Source organism: Helianthus annuus, chromosome 5, assembly GCF_002127325.2.
Source record: "Helianthus annuus cultivar XRQ/B chromosome 5, HanXRQr2.0-SUNRISE, whole genome shotgun sequence".
In the NCBI taxonomy this organism is placed as follows: Eukaryota; Viridiplantae; Streptophyta; class Magnoliopsida; order Asterales; family Asteraceae; genus Helianthus; species Helianthus annuus.
This window is the reverse complement of record NC_035437.2, coordinates 160,149,191-160,169,640: the sequence shown is the minus strand read 5'-3', so window position 1 is coordinate 160,169,640 and position 20,450 is coordinate 160,149,191. Positions and strand designations below refer to the sequence as shown.

Below are 20,450 nucleotides of genomic sequence, written 5' to 3'. Positions count from 1 at the left end.
GCTGGGGTCGAAAACTTAATTTTCTATAAATTGTCTCATTTCGTATACAGTTTTTGATCTCCTACTTCCTGTTTTCAGACAATGGACAAAATATACACTGGTTCAATAAGTTTTAGAAAAACACATTTTTGAAGTGTTTTTAGTCCATTGCGTTTTAGGTAAAACACATTTTTATGTGTTTTTAGTCCATTGCATTTTAGAGATAACACTTTCTTTTGTGTGTTTAGGCCATTGCGTTTTAGAAATAAGACATTTTTATGTGTTTTCCGTCCATTGCGTTTTAGAAAGAACACATTTTTATGTGTTTTCAGTCCATTGCGTTTTAGAAAGAACACTTTCTTTTGTGTTTTTAGGCTATTGCGTTTTAGAAATAAAACATTTTTATGTGTTTTCTGTCCATTGCGTTTTAGAAAAACATATTTTTATGTGTTTTTCAGTCCATTGCGTTTTAGAAAGAACATTTTTTTTTTGTGTTTTTAGGCCACTGTGTTTTAGAAATAAGATATTTTTATGTGTTTTCTGTCCATTGCGTTTTAGAAAAACATATTTTTATGTGTTTTCAGTCTATTGCGTTTTAGAAAGAACACTTTCTTTTGTGTTTTTAGGTCATTCCGTTTTAGAAATAAGACATTTTTATGTGTTTTTTGTCCATTGCGTTATAGAAAAACACATTTTTGAAGTGTTTTCAGTCCATTGTGTTTTAGGTAAAAACACATTTTTATGTGTTTTCAATCTATTTCGTTTTAGAAAGAACACTTTCTTTTTTGTTTTTAGGCCATTGGTTTTAGAAATAAGACATTTTTTTTGTGTTTTCTGACCATTGCGTTTTAGAAATAAGGCATTTCTTTGTGTTTTTGATGCATTGCGTTTTAGAAAATAAAAAAAATCATTTTTTTACGTTTTTGGTCCATTGTGTTTTACGCAACTGGGTTTTCGAAAAAAAATCGAAAATATAGCAATAGTATACTCGTTTTAAAGATAAAAAACGCTCGTTTTTTGATGCAATTTGTATAAAAAAAATAATGTCGTATGAAAAAGTTATTAACGCTTAAAAAATGGGGGAAATTGGAGGACAGAGAAACTATTGTCCTGTATTGACTAGAATGCCCCTACAGAAACTCATGCGCCTTTTTTTTTTCTCTTCAATTTCACCCATTTAATCTTAGCCCTTGATTAAATCAATTGATGATCAAGATTACTTCCTAACCTTACTAGCAAAAATAACTTCCTATTATATCATAACTCATATTATATATATGCATATATAAGGGAAATGTTTTAATAATAATAAGGGTTTTAAGATGGAGTGACATTGACAATTTCTAAAGTGACTTTTTAAGAAAAGGGTATAAAAAGTAATAAATGTGGGGAGGGGGGAGGTTAAAACTCTAAGTTACATGTGGGTGAAAAACAGGTCAAAATCTATGACGTTGACCTGGGAGGAATGGAAAGTTTTTTTTTTTAACGGTCAACAGAATCAATCCCGAGCACTCTCGGGGCACCCACTGGACAAACGGAGTACTCTGAGAGTAACCCGAGTCCACCACCAATTCCGGGAAAAACCTAGTAACCCACCCGCCCGTAGGCATGACGGTGAAATTACCGATAAACCCGTTTGGCTCAAGGATCCAACCTAGGTTTCCCTGGGTCTCCTATCATTGTCCACCAGTGCCTCACTTTACACCAAGTGGGAGTCGAACTTGCATCTCTTAAGAGAAATGCAAGTCTTCCACCACTTGATCTAGAGATCATTGGCGAATGGGATAGTCGGGTTGTTAAAATGCTTCGAGAGTCTGGTTCGTTTTTCTAATTTTTTTCGTTTGTAATGTTGATTTCGATGTATTATGCCAGCTTGTTGTTGGTTTTTTGTTTGAATAAGTGTTGATTGTTAAAAAAAAAAAAAAAAAGTAAGAGAGGGGTTATCTTTAGCCTATAGGACAATTTATGTAACACTCTAGAATAAACATAACAATACCCTCCAAATATTTCGTTCGATTAGTTGATCATCTCCTTCTCCCCAACATCACAAATGCATTAGAAATCAAATCTCACATTCATCAACATCCTACGTGAATCTTCTTGAATATCATCCATCTTCACAAATGGATCCAAACCCTAAAAACTTCCCGATCCTCTCCTACGTAATGACCAGGCTCCCGACCATGAAACGCCCACCAACCCAGCCGGATTTTGACATCGAACAGCCTCCAACTACGCCTCGTTCGCCATCCAAACCGATGTCAAACCCGGAACCATATTTCGAACTCACTGAAAGAATGCCTCATTTAACAGATCCTCACATTTTGGCTTCCATGCATGCAGCTGTGGCTGACGTGTCTCAAACACGATCGTTGCTCAAGACACTCGGTGACCGCCCGGATCATGAGGCGGTAGACATTGCTAAGGCGAGGCTTGCGGAGATCGATGCCATGTTATCGAACCAGCTGGATGAGATCTCGTTGTCGGATAAGGTGGATCCGGAAGAGGAGAAGCGGAAGAAGGCGTTTGAGTGGGAGAAACAGATGCATAAGACATTGATCTCGTTGGATCAGATGCATGAATCGTATGATAAGTTGTTGTGTGATGCTGAGAAGAGGCTTGAGAAGATTTATGAGTCGGCTAAGGTGGGAGGAAGAAAAGTTGAGAAGATTGATGAAGGTGCGGTGGTTATGGATGATGTTAACGAGGAAGTGGTTGCGATTTTGGCGGATGCGATGTCGAACGGGGCTCAAAGGATCGATTTATCGGAGAGACGATTGCCGTTTTTGCCTGAAGCGTTTGGGAAGATTCGTACATTGGTTTGCCTTAACCTATCCTCTAATCAGCTTGAGGTTAGTTATGATTTGTCACATTGGGATTTCTTAATGATATATATTAATAGTTGTTGTTGGAGTTATATGGTCTTGTCAAAACATAAACAAATATAAGGCTTAACTACATTTAGCTTCAAATCTTGAAGGGAAAGTGTAACCTTTTACATGCTATTGTGTCTTTTAAGGGATTATAAGTGGTGAAATACATGAGAGTTGATATCACACATTATTTGTAGGGAAAATGATGAAAATGAACACTGGCCAAATCTTTTTATCAAACTACACTTCTGAAGCGGCTAAGGTTAGGGAACACACAAATATCAATTCAGTTCAAAACTTGACACGTGTTCAAAGCGTCTAAAAAATATACTCTTAAATTATGGTGGTCCCATTTAGACTCTACTTTGAAGAGGCTAAGCTTTTTAACTGAAGCATCTAGGTTGCATCTAGGTTCAGATGTAGAGTCTCTTCAAAGTATAGTCTAAAGTTTAGATGCATGAACAGATAAAAAGTCTATCTAGACTTGGATATTTCCTATTGGATATGAAGGTAGGACCACCATTATTTAAGAGTCTATTTTTTAGACGTTTAAATTATGAATTGAATGGATTCTCTTGTGTTCCTTAACTTTAACCACTTCAGATGTTTATTTTGGTAAAAATGGTTTGGTCAATGTTCATTTTCGTTATTTTCCCTTATCTATAACTTATTCGGATTTATATGTATTGGTCAATGAATGGATCTATATATAGCCATCGTACATACCCTCAAAATTATCTTGTAGTGTCTTGCGAAAAAATGCTAGATGCAGTGTTTGGTCTAGAGCATCTCTTGTGTTTTATGATCCAGATGTCAAATATGTGACACGATTACAGGAAAGAAAATAGTTAGTCTTGTTATTGTTGGCCCCAATGGATCTTTGATCTCTAGACGATCGAATAGCTTGAATATATAAACTGAGAATTTGAATACAATACAATGGAATAAGTTTTTACAAATGAAATCTAAGGTCTATTTATACTAATCTAAAAGGTGTGATATGATAGACGCGTCTCTTCGTGAATGGGTGTGTCTCTTGAATATGTGGATGAGATTGAACTTGAATGGTTATGTCTTCTTGTCTAAGAGTCGCGTCCCCTTGTTCCTTTCCTTGCATCCGATCGCGAATGGGTGTGTCCATGGAAACACATCATTTCCTTTAGTGAGCGGTTATCATCTTCTGTCTTGACACTTTTAGCCCTCATACTTTGTAAACGCTATCTAACTATCTTTAAACTAATTACGAACCAACCCTTGCACTTGGATGTGTAGAGATTAGTGATTTCATTCACCCCCCTCCCCCCTAATCTTGAACATCCTTGAGTTGTTATAGATCTTGAACTCCAAGTAGTTTTATCTTCACGAATCACCTCGGTATTCAACGCTTCACATGGATCTTCTTATTCACAAACCTTGCTCCTCACGAACCTTGTTCCTCACTAACCATGTTCCTCTCGAACCTTGCTTCACACGAACATTTTTGCTTCACACTTGTCTTGACCGCACTTGATTTATATCACACGAACCTTTTCTTATGTAGTTGTCTCAACACGAACTCCACCGATTAACTTGCCCACCATCATATCACATGACTTGAATCCATCTCGCATAGATTTTAGACAATCTGACCCACTTAGATTCTTCTTGTGGTTGTATCACACAACAATTCCTTCTTCTCACCCAGTCACGGGATTACTTGTTTCCTTCACACGTGTGCCTTCTTCTTGGTCTATTACAGATTTAATCTCGTCATCGCGGTTGTCTCACACAACGAGTTCTTTTATCATTGATCGCTTCCCTCACGGATTCTTCACTTTTACCCCCTAATCTGGTCCACTCACCGGATTATTTATTTTACCTTTCACATGGTATCTTTCTCCCCGCATCACACGGTTTTTCCGCTTTGATCGTTTCTTCGACTCCTCATAAATCGACTACCTTATTTTTCTCACGGGTCCATAATTTTCCCTGCACCCACTGTATTAATTTCCTGATTTCACAACACATGCTTTCGCACTCACTACATCAAATTCTGCATTTACTGTATGTATTTTCCAGCACTCACTGCTTCATTTTTTCTCTAAATTCACTGCATTTTTTTACACTCACTGTAACAATTTTTCTTCTTGTTTCCTGTATTCACTACATCACTTTTCCCTTTTCTGCATTCGTTGCACCATCGTGTTTCTTTGCATAGTACTTTGTTTCTTCATGAGCCTTCTATCGCTTCACTCAACATTCATTCGGTTCATCACGAACAAAATCACAGGTTTCTTTCTAAATAACGATCACCGCTTTTCGTCGAATCACTCGAATGCTTTTCTTAACATATCATAATCATAATTCCCTTGCGATTTGCTGGTCTTCATTCGATGATAACACTCCAAACGAAAAACACAACAACTCTTGTTTTGCGCTCCTATACTCGATTTGATACACTCACGATCCCTAATGTGATTGTTAACTTCTAATTCTCACAACCCTTACTTTCTTGATTCTTAAAATTTCCTGACCACCAATACGAACCAATTGTACCGGTAAAATTCAATTCTCTTGAATTCAATAAACTTACAAATCTTTAACCCGCGTATAACCACGACGCGCAATAACCGAATTCCAGGCTATCTAATTCGCACTATAACCCCGGAATCAACACCCTAGATTCCTAACCCTGGTTCGATAACCTTGAACCCATAAAACTAAAAACTTGTTAATTGAAAAAATAGAATGATGAAACCTGATCGCGAATAACTCTGCGATTCGATACCTTGCGATTCCCATGCCTAGAGCCTGGCGCTCTGATACCAATTGTTGCCCAGGATGGATCTTTGATCTCTAGACAATCGAATAACTTGAATATATAAACTGAGAATTTGAATACAATACATTGGAATAAGTTTTTACAAATGAAATCTAAGGCCTATTTATACTAATCTAAAAGGTGTGATCCAATAGACGCGTCTCTTCGTGAACGGGTGTGTCTCTTGAATATGTGGATGAGATTGAACTTGAATGGTTATGTCTTCTTGTCCAAGAGTCGCGTCCCCTTGTTCCTTTCCTGCATCCGATCGCGAATGGGTGTGTCCATGGAAACACATCCTTTCCTTTAGTGAGCGGTTATCATCTTCTGTCTTGACACTTTTAGCCCTCATACTTTGTAAACGCCATCTAACTATCTTTAAACTAATTACGAACCAACCCTTGCACTTGGATGTGTAGAGATTAGTGATTTCAGTTATGAGGGTAATTATGCCTCGAGATTAAGTTTCCATGTGAGGATTAGTATGAGAATTGCTCTAGAGCGAATGAGTATAGTTTAGTAATGAATGAATGAATACTTGCATTTCCTTTTGAGGAGAACGTTTATAGCAAAAGAATCCGGCCAGCCATTGTTTGGTAACGTTTATCATTCAATGTGTTCATATGGCGATAAGGAGCGTCTCGCCGCTTACTTTGCTATGTGAGTCCTTTTTCGTGTGTGCGAACATGCTATTGTCTTTGTAATGTTGGAAAACATTAATTCGATCGTATTTTAGCACTTAACAAGGTCAAGAAAAAACACACCTTGTCGAGTTTTTGACGTTTACCAAAGTTGTAATAACTAGGAATAAGAGATCTAATTCTCCACCTGATTGAGCTTTGTTTTCTCCTTGAAATTTCTAGTTATCCTAATTGCAGTAATTTATAAATCAAGTATAAACAAAACTAACTAAGAAAATCATTTGAGTAACAAAAAGAACAAAGGATTTGTAATCTATACCATCACTTTGTTGCTCAACTGTTCGAATTTGTCAAATACATGAAAGGTTTGCTGCTCATGTTCAGATTGCACTTCATTGTTGCATTCAAATTGTTCTGAAATTATGTTACCGAAAGAACCTTTTTGGCATTTTGTAATTGTAAGTGTTACAATTCCTGACATTAGATTTTGACTTTGGTTTGTGTAAAAAACTAATGAACATCATGTCTATACATACTTATAGATATATCAGTCATTGGTAGGTAGTTAAGTTTGTATATTTACTATTGAAACAGGTGATTCCTGATTCTGTTGCTGGACTTGAGAATCTTGAGGAGCTTAATGTTTCCTCCAATATTTTGGAGACATTACCAGATTCTATTGGCTGTTTGCTCAAGTTGAAGATTCTTGATGTTTCTAGCAACAAGCTTGATTCCTTGCCTGACACCATTGCCCATTGCAGGTACATCTATTTCATTTTTTTTTTTTTTTTCATAACAACAATAACACACATCTAAAGTTTTTTTCGTGTACGTTAGCTTGTTTTCTGTTATGAAGTAGTAACAAAAATCTTGTTATATTATTAGGTCATTGGTAGAACTTGATGCCAGTTTCAACAAGTTAACATATCTGCCCACGAAAATTGGTCATGAGTTAGTGAAGTTAAAGAAACTCTCGATAGCATTAAACAAGGTGCGCAACTTCCCTACATCCATCGGCGAAATGGTGTCTCTTGAGTTCCTAGATGCACACTTCAATGAACTACGTGGACTACCAAATACGATTGGAAAACTATCGAATCTCAAGGTACTAAACTTAGGAAGTAACTTCAGTGATCTCAGAGAACTCCCGGACACAATTGGTGATTTGACCAACCTTAAAGAGCTTGATGTTAGCAACAACCAAATCCAAGAACTTCCAATGACTTTTGGTAGACTTGACAAGTTGACCAAACTCAATGTTGATCAGAACCCGTTGGTGATCCCACCAAAAGAAATAGTGGAAGAAGGGATTGGAGCCATAAAGGTGTACATGGCTCAGAGGTGGTTCGATATGTTAGTTGCGCAAGAGGAAAAAAACAGGCGCGAACAGGAAGCATTGGCTCAAGCTAGTTGGTTGAGCCGTAGCACCACTTGGTTGGCTGGTGCGGTTGTTGGTGCGGCTGGGACTGTTTCCTTACTCATGGCAGGAGAAAACGATGACCCGTACCTTGAGGAGGAACGATGAGGGTTGGGCACGTTGAGTAATGGGTCAGAATGGGTCATTTTGTTGCGGGTTTTCGATGGGTTGGGTTAAGTTGACCATAAACATACTTTTATGTCATTTTTTGATTATTTTCTATAAATAATATGCCAAATGTTATTTTATAAATTATTTTATATTTTAAACAATCTTTTTAAATTTTCTATAAATAATTTAAGAGATTTTATCTATTAATAAGGCATTTGACTCGTATTTTAAGATAATCTTTTTTATTTCACATGTTTCATGCTGACATTAAGTTGAACAATATAATGGTCATCTTCCAGCCCTAGTTTTGTCTCTTTTAATTCATGATGATTATAATAATCAATGGAATTGGCATGTAATTTGCTAAACTTGATTCTGTCACAATAAGTTTTTTATATATTTTTTTATCTCTATTATTATTATTATTATTATTTTTTTTTTTGTGAATTCTGTTTTAGAGTAATAGAGCAACCATACTGTAACTTGGTATGTTACTACGTTTTTTTTTTTGTTTCAAAAAAATCTTGTGCTTGATAAGACTATGGGTGTGAAGGGGCTTGGGTTAGGGGCATTGCTCAACACGTGGTAGATGTGGGCTCCACCAGTCCATACCCAAAAAAGTAGGGTGTAGTAGCGGCGTGGGTTGCCATGTGGTTTTTTTTTTTTTTTTTGTTTTTTTAGAGTTGACAATTATATAAAATAACCCAACGGCTACCCCCAAACGACTACATCCAGTGGCGAAGCTTGAGATTTCCGACCCGGGGGCGGAAGTTACCGGACCTAAAAACTTCTATAAAACCAGGGGGTTGGAAACGTATATACCCAGAAATTTCTATACAAAAACTACATACTCTCCACTACTGAACGAAAAGTTTGGGGGTCGGCCGCCCCCTACCGCCCCTTAAATGCTTCGCCCATGGCTACATTGACCCAGCCAATCAAAGCCAGCCATGCCACACTGCCCCCCGTCCCACGCCAAGCTCAATCCTCACCCCAGCGGGGGAACGCCATGGCCAACGCTAGCCCGATATGGTCTAGCCAGCGTTGCTTGGCAACCACCCCCAACTCACGCCCCACACCCATGGTCTAAGTTTATGTTCATTTGTGTTTAATTAGGGTTCTAGATCAAGCTGGTCACAAAAATCAATAACAAACAAGATTATCAGGAGGTTTTGGAACAAGCCCATATTTCCAAGTTGGTGGGCCCAAATCCAAACGAAAATTTGTATTGTGTTTAATTTGTAAAATTTTAAACACAATACTATTAGAATTTGTATTAGAATATTAGAAAAGTCTCTTGATGGAAAATTTCCAATTTCAGATCTATTGAAATCCACAAACCAAACAAACTCTGAGGTCAACTGAAAGCAATATCCTCCTAAAACAAAGTTTTTTTTTTCCTTTTAATAGTATTTGGAAATAGAAATAGTGATAGCAACTCCAAACCAAACCTTTTAAATTCAAATAAAATAAAATATGTCACTAAAATATTCAATACTTTTGGACATGAACTACATATTAACCAATTATCTAGTGGGCTGAGTTTGATAGTTATTCTATTTTATGAGCTACATTGGACTACAGTCAACAATGGCTCCCATAACTAGACAAAAATATTGTACTAAAAGGACTCGAATCACATCTACATGTGACTATTTGAATTTATAAACACTTCGTAATATGTAAACTATTTAATTAAAAATGTTGTTCTTATATAGCCCATCAATCCATATGATTTCAAAATCATCAACCACCACCATAATCCTCTTCATCTCCATCCAATTCCAACACAAGAATCTAATGATAGCCACTGGAACCATCATCTCATGCTTGTTCTTTCTGATATCTTCCTTGTGCATCTTGTCGTCTTACAACTACTATAGCGAATCATGGTGGCTTTCGGTTTACATTCCGATGGCCGGAGTTTTCATGGTAGGCGGATTATTGGTGGTTATGGCAAGAGCCACCATGGTGACACTGATAACGGTGTTGGTGATGCTCGCTTGTGCGGGGAAGCGCCGCCGCGTATTGGTGAAGGAAGGGAGGAAGATTAGTAGTGAAGTTGTCATTCATTTGTGTAAGGTTGTTATTAAAGAGAGAAGCCTAGTGGCTTTTGCTTGTGGTGCATTTGTAACATCAATGGCCATAATTTGGGCTTCTTAGACAAGATTGCATCAATAGATCTTATTTTATTTGTGTATAATCTAGGCTAAAGGGTGTGGGGGTCATTGTTAGGACATGATTCGTCACTTAGGAACATGAATGGAAGGCCACATCACCACCTTGATTGATCCACCATGGTTTGCATGGATTAAACCATGGCAACCATGGTCCTCCTTTATATTTTTCAAGAAATCATATCTTTTTTTTAGACAAAGATAAATTAAAATAAATAAGGACCTAGTGGTTTGTGTCATGACCACACCCTTTGGGTAGTGGTTTTGGATGGTGGGTTACATAGCACTGACGTGGAGGGTCATAATGGTTATGAAGGTCATGACCACACCCTATAGCCTTATTTGCATTAATCAATTTGTGTATAATGTAATCTTTTTTGTTATGGCGGCGCAGTTTGTTGTCCGTCTACCTGCTATCCTTATTTAATTTGCCCTGTTGATTGGAATGAAAATCTTAAAAAATAATAAAAAAAAATCTCTTTTATCCAAAAATAAAAGGTGTAAATTGAACCAATTTTTTTTTTTTTTTTTGAAAAATATTATAATATTTCCATTACCTTGAAAATGAATCACTTACAGGAAAACATGAAACAAACCTTGTGAATTAATGGTAGAAACCTACAAAGTTTGCTACAAAAACCAACCATATGAGCATCATGCAACCATTTTCAGCCAATCGAATCGGTTTCAACAAAAAAACTCACTCAAGAGACTCAAAACAGCTACAAAGATAACAAACATATGCATCCCATTGCCCACAATTAAACTCAACTTTGCGAACGAAATGAGAACATACAATACCCGTTTTTATTAATACATAAAGAGTATATCCGTTTGTATGTACAAACATACACTTAAAAAAATGCAAAAACTTTGAAAATTTATAACAATTACAAGAAGACGTATGAGATGTTCAACGAATAAAAAGTATATATACTTCAAAAAATACTTTAGATGTCTTTTTGTATTTATAGGGATGTCCTAATATTATCAAACTCTGTGAACTTTAGAACATTAAAATGAATACCTTACCTTACATCTCATGGTCAGATGCCTCAATGATCTCGACTTTACAGATGTTCACAACTTCTTGACGCGTTTCTGGAGGAAGTTTTTTCAAGATATCCGAAACGACCAAACCATGTTTCCTTTTCAACTCTTCCAATTCTTTTTGCTGCTCAATTAACAAATTCTCAAGCTTTTCCACAATAACTTCAACTTTATCATCATCTTCTCTTTCTGGAGAAGTTTCATCTGTTTTTTGTGTGTTTTCTTCAGAATAATTTGACGGTACTGGTCTAAATGGAGGAGTAAAACATCCTTTAGGTGAGTCACTCCAGTATCTACGACCCGACGGTAATCTTTCAAGGGCTAAAAGGGCAGGTGCGGAACAAGGTTTATCGGTCAAAGGGGATGTGGACTCGTTTTCTGGGTGGTCAGAGGTTGAGTCGACAGAGGCTGTAGGTTCATTATCTTCTTGATCATCAAAGAAATCTCGTGGGGCCCAATCTGGAATACATGAACGGATTTCTGCATCGATCATTTCTGCAATTGTGGACACGTCTTGATCTGTTAAGTCCAGTTCTTCAACCATTTCACTAGCAACAGCTATTGATGTATCGTTGTCTGTGTCGAATGGGAAGTGAATGTTCCGAACATGACCTGGCATGCAAATGTAAAACATCAAACTTGCGTCGTCAGATTACCCAAAATAAAACTGTTTAGAAATTTAGTGTTTTTATCCAACTTTTTTGAAAGTTTTGTGGGTGCAAAAAAAAAGTGTCCAAAATAAAAATAAGAACAAAATAGGTTAACTAGCCATTTTTATAATCATGTTTGACACACTAACTATTTAAAAAAAATCTGGACCAAAAGTGGTTCGTGACAACCCAATCAAACCCGACCCGTTTCAACCAATAACAAACGTCACTGTTCTGACAAAGATAAAAATGCAACCTGTGGTATCTTCTATTCGTAGCTTTAGGAATACTGTATTCAAGTCTCTCATTTGACCTTTGACTGTGAAATCTCTACCAATATCACCATTGTCAAGCCTATTGGCATCATCATCTGTAAAAATTTATCAGAAGCTGGAAATATATATATATATATATATATATATATATATATATATATATATATATAGGATTAGGTTCGAGAGTGAACACTAGTGTAGCTTGCGAACTGAGTGAACTAATCCTGGCCATACACATGTGTAGATCAATGGCAAGGATTTGATGTTGAAATACACTAGTGTATTTTACGATTTGATGATGAGATCCTGGCCATACACGTGTGTAGATCAGTGGCCAAGATTTGTTCACTCAGTTCGCAAATACACTATTGTTCACTCTAGAACCACACCCTATATATATATATATATATAGATGAGATGTACTTTTGGAAATTTATTGCAGATACTACCTGGATATGAATTGGATTGAGCTGGTCTATTAACAATATCCCTATGGTCATCATGCAGAAACTGATCCATTAGTAACTCCTTTGCGGATAATCTATCAGAAACCTTAGCAATACATTTCTCTACAAACGATCTGATGTCAGGATCCTTAACTTTAGCTAGTGAAGCCGGTTTGACACCCTGACAAATAATTAAGTTCGAAAATTTCTGACTATTAAAGAAACTAATAGATAAGTTTACTAACAAAACATTTTTGGGACAAAAATAGAAACGGTTTGTAAAACAGAAACAAATTATGTTAAAATAGGGGTAGATAAGTAATTTACTTTACCCATATATATTTATTTAAAGAACGGTATGAGACTAATTATCCATATGGAAATAATATGTAACGTAACTGTAAGTAAGGCGATAATACCGACTACCGTATGGAAATAACAGAGCAGTTGATCATAAATTACTTACCGATGTTACTTTCTTGTATATCTGAGCAGCATTCGCACATTCGGAATAAGGATACTCAAACGTCACCAATTCCAGTAAGCACATTCCAAAGGCATATATATCCACCAGTTCATTATATTCCTCCTCATAAAGCTCAGGTGCCATGAACTCAGGAGTACCTAAATTTTATATTATTATAATCATATGATAAATAACATTCACAAATAAGAAAAACAAAAGCATGTGCTCACCAATGACACTGTGTGCAGAACGGGCCTGGCGAAGAATGGCTGCCAATCCGAGATCACCGATTTTGACCTCACCTTGATTCCCATTGACAAAAATGTTGTCACATTTCAGATCGCGATGTATAACAGGTGGGTCATGACTATGAAGATACAAAAGTCCTTCCAATATTTGTTTAGACCACTTCTTTAATGCTCTAAGATCTACATGTTTATGTTTTTTGCGGTACCTATAAATGTTACATGTGCTCAGAAGTCAGATCTACATGCTTACGATTCCTGAGGTACCTATCATTGTTTAGATCTACACTGAGGGCACGATAAAAGCGTATGTTGTTGAAAAAAAGTGACACCGAACTGAAGCAAAAAGTAGATAACAATTTGAGAAAAGAACAATAAAAGATGACACGTGGATTTACGTGGAACGCCTGAATATAGTGAAAGTTATGTTGAAGGAAGAGTTTCACTGTGTAGAAAAATTAGATATTGCAGATAAAATAAATAAAATCAAAAAAGAAATTAATAATAATAATATATCTTGTCATATTGGTTTTAGATTGTGTGATGCGTTTGGTACAAAAATGTGATGTGCCATGCGAGCGCATCACGTATGCGATGACGCTCTTTAAAAAAAAAATACTAAAAAATTATTTATACATCACAACTTATAAAAACGTACTTAAACTAAAACAACTGAGGTAATAAGAAGATAAAAGTTGTGCTTTTTGGTTTAAATCAAGCATACTAAAATGTTTCTAGAACCACAAAAAGTGTTTAGGAGCCATAATGGTCCAAATCAAGCATACTAAGATATTAATTATTGAAAAGACCCAACCCATTTCATAAATAGGAGAAAAAAAAAACATAACAAACAATGTTGCGCGGTAGTGGAAACAGAGCTCCTCTAGGGACCCCTGAACGATGATCATAAACATATGCTACACATCCAAAATTCTTGAGTGGTAGTGGAAATACACAAGAGAACAGAAAACGTATAACTTGTTGAGAAAAGCGACATTGTCTTAGCAATAAAATACACAAGAAACAAATCAAACTTACTGTCTTAACGTTCCGGATGTGAAAATCTCAGTAATAAAGTTGATGTGCTCCTTCGTTGTATCAACCCAAGAACTGTAAAATTTTATAATGTTCTTATGCTTAAGCGTTTTAAGCAAATGAACTTCCGAGTATAGACGCTCTAGCTCCTCCGGATGCCTCAAGAAATCCGAAACCTTTATTTGATTCCAAGCTACTTCAATCCCTTCCAATTCATCAAACGCTTTGTATCTAAATTCCCAACAATCAAGGAACATAAAACTTACATTCTAAGCTTTAATTACATAAAAATTGTAATTAATATATAATAAAACAATAATGCAATATAAGGATACACTTTTTTAAAAGCACCTTTCCCCAAGACTTCTTTATACTGCAAATTATACAACTTAATATCAAAATCTAATAGATAATGCTCAAATATGCATCAAAATTAATAAAATTAAACGCACTAACCCGACCGTAACGACCGGATGGATCGATTTCAACGAACTCAGTATCGGAATCGTCAGGTTCATGATCTGAAATCGACGATTCCAATGGCATTTCTGTGTGTATTTTGTTAATAAAACCCTAACTCTTCACGCACAATATAAACAGATCAAGTGCTTAATTCAGGTAGATTCAACAGACTTACAGAATCAGTTGTGATTTCTGGCGGTTAAAATGTTGAACAGTTGGCTGAATCATGAACTTAGGGTTCTGAATTTTGAGAAACTTGTGTGAATGAATTTGAATATATGAAGATGAAGTGGTGAAAGATCTAGAAGAAGTTTGAGGAGATCAGGTTGAGGGAATTGTTCCGTTTTATGTTCAGATCAAATCTAACTTTTTTCTAAATAAAAAAAAGCTTCAATTTGGAAGCATTACTAAAGTCAATTTGGAGAATCTATACATGAAAGTATAACCCCTCTACTATGTTCCGATGTGCATATTCCTCTTCTAAGGAACATCTATTAAAATTGATTCTTAGTTGAGGGATAAGATCGGTATCATATTGGTACCGTATCAGTATCGATACCGAAAATACTGACACCAAAATTAAGGAAAAGTGGATACCGAATTCCGTACTGGATATATCAGTTGTACCAATACGGTATCGGTATCGGTTTTTCGGTATTTTACCGCATTGGTACGTACCCCGCTTTGGTGTTTTCCATTATTTTACTTAATCTTCATAACCAATAGATACGAACCATTGGATTACAAATAAGTTTAAATTATCATACTTCTTTCAAAACAATGACTAATCAAGATCTAAGAATTACCATACTAATTTAAAAACAATGTTCATAATTTGTTTGTTATCATACTAATTTGATAATCGGTTAGTTGAATATTTGATTGACTAATAGAATGGTAAACACATAAAGAAAAAAAATAACATACACAAATCGATTATGTTTTTTTCCAGGGCCGGCCCTAAGAATTCATGTACCATGTTCAAACTCAAAAAAACGTGCCCTTAGAGTCAACGGGGCGGTTCCGTTATTCTATCACGGAAGAAAGTATAACGCGTGGAAAACCCATAGTTCCCACCCCGCCTGCTTGCTATAACGCGTGATAGTTTAACGAAATCATATTTTCGTGATTTTTTCAACGCGTTATGGTTTTTTTTTTTTTTTTGTGAGTGTAATTGTTGGTTGGGGGGAAATTGTTGGGTGTGGTGATGAGTGATGACCACCCCCACTAAAAAAGGTTGTGAGTGATGCAAAAATGGTTGCTGACATGGCGGAACTTGATTGGTGCTTGTAAGTGATAGAATTTTATCACTAGTGACCACCCCCCTCCCCTTAGGCCTTAACGAAATTGAGTATTGGGCTCACTAAAGGTCTAAAACTAATGTCAATTGGCTAATAACTAATATAAACCATAAGAATAGTTTTGTAAGTGGACTTATGTTGGTGTTTGTATGGGTATACTCTATTAAAAAAATTCTTTTACATATATTTATCGGGTTTTTTTTAAATAACGTGCCCCTCAAAATATCGGGCCCTAACCAGTGGTCCTCCTCGTCCACCCTCAGAGCCGGCCTTGCTTTTTCCATTTAGCTTTTGTTTTCAATTAATACCATGCTTTTTTTATTTTATTAATAATATTGGTTGATAAGATAGGAGTAATAACTCAATAACATACGAAAACAAAGAATTTAAAATTTTGAAAGCGAACAATATAAAATCTGTGATATTCGTGAAGAATATTGATGTAAAGATAAGTGGACCATCTCGTTTTGATTATTTGAAACTAGGTTTAACCTTATGTATTACACGGGTTGAGAAAATAAAATACCAAATAGTTAATAACGAATATTTAACAATTATAAAACGATATTTTAAGACACTTTTCTGATATCCGAACAAAATTCTGTTTTATGTATGATCAAAACTTGTGATGTTTGTCAAATTTATAAATATAAAAACATTTGAACCATCGATTAGAAGACAAACTGTATCATCGACTTTCTCACGACGTGAACCCAAGTTTTATTTAAATAACAGTGGTCTTAATTTATTAGTTCTAAAAATCTTGTTGAAATGTTTAGATTAGGCATATAGTAATTAGCCAATTAGATAAACTTATAGCTACAAAATAATATTTAAATTAATTAGATAAGTATAAATTCTCAGTAATGATTAAGTTATATAACTTTAAAATTTAAACATATAGACTTGAGTTGCATCTTAAAAAGTTGATTGTTTTTGGATAAATATTCTTCTTGTATTTTAAATATATTAAATAAATAAATTATTTGTTAAGCAAGAAAATCGTTCCCTCCCCCCTCGTTATGAAAATGTTCGATATTTGTTTCAATTATTAAGATATAATTTCTAATCTAGTAATTAATATAAAGAAGAAAATCGTTCCCTCCACCCTCGTTATGAAAATGCTCGATATTTGTTTTAATTATTAAGATATAATTTCTAACCTAATAATTAATATAAATAAATAATAAGATAATTTATGAACTTTATCCGTAATTTCTTAACATCTGAGCCCTCAACGTCTTTTTTTCTAACTATTTTAGCCCCTAACACTAACCCCATCCATTAAATGTTAGGGGCTAAAAGGGTTAGAAAAAAGACGTTAGGGGCCAAAAAGATTAGAAAAAAAAGATGTTAGGGGCTCAGATGTTAAAAATTCTTTTTGGGCTAAAAGAGTAAAAGTGCTATAACCACAGGGGCCAAAATCGTAATTTACTCTATTAGTTAAATAAATAATATTATGAATGAGAAGGAGATTAAACTAAATAATAATTATCCATAAAAAAATTAAACTAAATAATATTTAGTAGGAGAATTATCTATAATTAATTAGAAAAAATTAAACTAAAATAATACTTATCTATAAAACATTGCCTAATATCATGACAAGTGTTCTCAAAATGGTTTCTTTTATTATATAGTATAGATTTTGAATCTCAAAACATAAACAATCTAAATTCATAAACAATCTAAAATTCTGAAATTTTGCTAACCGACTCGCCTAACTAAATTTTCTCTTATTATAAACAATCTACTAGATCTACATCCATTAAAAATAATCTACTATAGCCGTAATTCGGTACTAATACCATTTTTTACCAAAAAAAAAATATCTGTACCGATACCATTATTTACTTTACTGATACCGAAATTTTAAAAATCTAATATCGGTATCAGACGATAGGGTACCCGTATGGTACCGGTATTTCGGTAAAAAATCTCATCCCTAGCTCAACTGGCATTGGATAAGAAGTGAAGATTTCGATTGAAGACAACATGTCTTGAGTTTGGGTTTTACTGGAGATGGTGAGCTTGGTCTACTCAATGTTATCTGCGATTATGGACGTATGAGGTCGTCTTTTGCTATTGGATTACTCGGGACACGGACAGTCGAGCTTTTTATTCATTGGTCGTAAAAAATAGATTCTTTGGATAAATGTAATTTTTGACAATATTTTTTAAACTCGAACCAAACCAAGTTGATATTAAGTTATATAACGGTCATGTTGGATTCAAGTGCTTGAGCATAAATAATTTATTTATTTTCAAATGTTATGAGGACATGTGTTAAATTGTTAATTCTTTTTAATGGTAAATTAACATACTCTGAATACTTATATACATGCATATTGTAGCATTTGAACCTTCACCACCACTTCATATCCTATAAGGACACATTTTAAGTTAAGATAAATTATTATTTAATATATTAATCGATACATAACAAAGAATGTAAAGAAAAATCAGAGAGCTCTTAATACCAATTAACACATAGTTTGTAATTCTTATTCGGTTAATATTTTTTAACATGTGTCTTTAGAGTAAAACCCTTTTATATGTTAATATGTAAAAACTCATGTAATTAGAAGTATGTAATATTATTGATGTTCTCTAAACAACTACAAAACTTCTTTCAAGTCTTCTATATGTTGCTGCATATTTTTACTATAAACCAGCACATCATCAAAGAAGATTAACACTGTTTTTCTTAACAACTTCTTGAACAATAAATTCATTAACCCCTGAAAGGTGGCTGGTGCATTGATTAAACCAAAAGGAATGACCAAAAACTCAAATAACCCTTGATGATTCCTAAAGGCAGTTTTATGTATACCCCTTTCATTCATGCGAATTTGATGATAACCAGATCTCAAATCTAGCTAAGAAAACACTTTAGCACCCCCTAATTCCTCCAATAATTCCTCAATCAAAGGAATAAGAAACCTATTCTTCACAGTTTGATCATTCAATTTCTGATAATCCACACATAGTCACCAAGAACCATATTTTTTCTTCACTAACACCACCAGAGAAGCAAATGAGCTCACACTATGTCTAATGATACCCATATCCAATATTTCCTTCATTTTTTTCAATGGTATCTTTCTGTCCAACCGGATATCTGTAAGCCCTTTGATGAATAGTAACTGACTCATCAACTAATTGTATTATGTGGTTTTAGGTGGTAAACTATCAGGGGGGTTTTGAATACATCCTCATACTGCAGTAACAATGCGTCCACATCATGGCTTCCTATATCATTTATAACTTTAGCTTGGTGTTGAAAATTCCCGGATTTACCCTCTTTCATACTAAACAACTATAACTGAACCATAGCACTATCCTTCCTTATCATAGTGGATAACTTCTCTAGTGAACACAATGATAAGTTGTTCTTATGTATTCCCTTCAATTCAATAACCTTTGTATCAACTTTAAATTGTATGGTAAAATTCTTAAAATTCCATACAATGTCATCCAATGATTATAACCATTGTATACCCAGTATAGTATCGTAATTGTCCTGAGGTAACGCCAACACATGAATTTTAAACCAAGTACCTTGCATTATCCACTGGAAATCCGGACACAATTGATGATAGTCAATCTCTTTATCATTTGCAACCAATGCCTTCATTAAGGGAGCTTCCTTAGTGGGACATTGTAATTTAGAGGCCAACCTTGAACTAACAAAGTTATGAGTTGACCCTGAATCAATAAGAATGTGTATATGTCTTGTACCAATTGTACCTACTACTCTCATAGTAGAAAATGAAGTTACACCGTCATAGCATACACAGAAATCTTAGCTTCTGTTTCCCAATCCTCAGTTTCATTAACAACTATATTTTCATCAAATTCCACATCCCCGTGTATTTCTAAGATATATAAGTGTTTGAACTAAAAATTGTGAGTATGTGAGTACTCCACATTACACCAAAAACATTCCCCCTTCGCCCTCTTCTATCCAGCCACTTTAGCAGGCACCTTCTAGACATTCTTTAACATCTTATTACCCAGAGGTGTAGGTAATAAAGCTAAAGTACTACTAGGATTCACCAAACTCTTTTTACTCATAGATGATCCACTTTAGTATCAGAAGTGCTTGCACTATATGTAACACCCCATGTTACCGAAAGTCAAAGTCAAAGGAAGAAAAGATCGCTAATTGCGATCTGTCTCTCCTTGCTCAATCCCTGTTTGACTTCTTTGACGGTAGTTAGTCTATTTTATGTTTACATTAGTTGTGTTATGTGGAGTAATTAATTACAATCGAATTAATCGAAGTTTATTTATCAATGCGAATCGTTTTACGACTGTGAATGATAGGAAGTAACAATGCGATAAAGTCAATTAACCAGTAATCGAACTAATCTAATCATCATCGAACTCGAGACTCGAATTACGCGAATTTTGGTTGTTATTATACGTGTGTGTGTGTGCCTTATGTGTTACTTGTGCGTGTCTACTTTATGTTATGTGTGGTAATCAATCGAAACTCGACTCGAAATCGAATCATGAT

General features: G+C 35.0%; 3 protein-coding genes across 4 annotated transcripts; 2 read left to right on the top strand and 1 right to left on the bottom strand.

The window, feature by feature from the left end:
• Positions 1–2,068: 2,068 nt before the first annotated feature.
• Positions 2,069–7,923, top strand: LOC110941639 (plant intracellular Ras-group-related LRR protein 9). The gene is made up of 3 exons (XM_022183304.2): positions 2,069–2,831; positions 6,888–7,054; positions 7,179–7,923. The coding sequence occupies exons 1-3, from the start codon at positions 2,103–2,105 to the stop codon at positions 7,816–7,818; spliced, it is 1,536 nt and encodes a 511-aa protein (XP_022038996.1). The 5' UTR covers positions 2,069–2,102; the 3' UTR covers positions 7,819–7,923.
• A 1,588-nt stretch (positions 7,924–9,511) lies between these two features.
• LOC110939309 lies at positions 9,512–10,021 on the top strand. Its single transcript, XM_022181012.2, has one exon. The coding sequence runs from the start codon at positions 9,523–9,525 to the stop codon at positions 9,982–9,984; it is 462 nt and encodes a 153-aa protein (XP_022036704.1). The 5' UTR covers positions 9,512–9,522; the 3' UTR covers positions 9,985–10,021.
• Positions 10,022–10,783: 762 nt separating this feature from the next.
• LOC110941640 (probable serine/threonine-protein kinase WNK3) lies at positions 10,784–15,001 on the bottom strand. Of its 2 annotated transcripts, XM_035990337.1 has the most exons (9): positions 14,803–15,001; positions 14,622–14,713; positions 14,501–14,538; positions 14,169–14,396; positions 13,116–13,339; positions 12,886–13,043; positions 12,423–12,600; positions 11,955–12,068; positions 10,784–11,660 (listed from the first exon to the last, which is right to left on the bottom strand). In XM_035990337.1, exons 2-9 carry the CDS (start codon positions 14,709–14,711, stop codon positions 11,032–11,034), a joined length of 1,659 nt encoding a protein of 552 aa, XP_035846230.1. In that variant the 5' UTR covers positions 14,712–14,713; positions 14,803–15,001; the 3' UTR covers positions 10,784–11,031. The 2 variants fall into 2 exon arrangements, with proteins under 2 accessions (XP_035846230.1, XP_022038997.1); XM_022183305.2 differs by having other exon boundaries at positions 14,622–15,001.
• Positions 15,002–20,450: the final 5,449 nt, after the last annotated feature.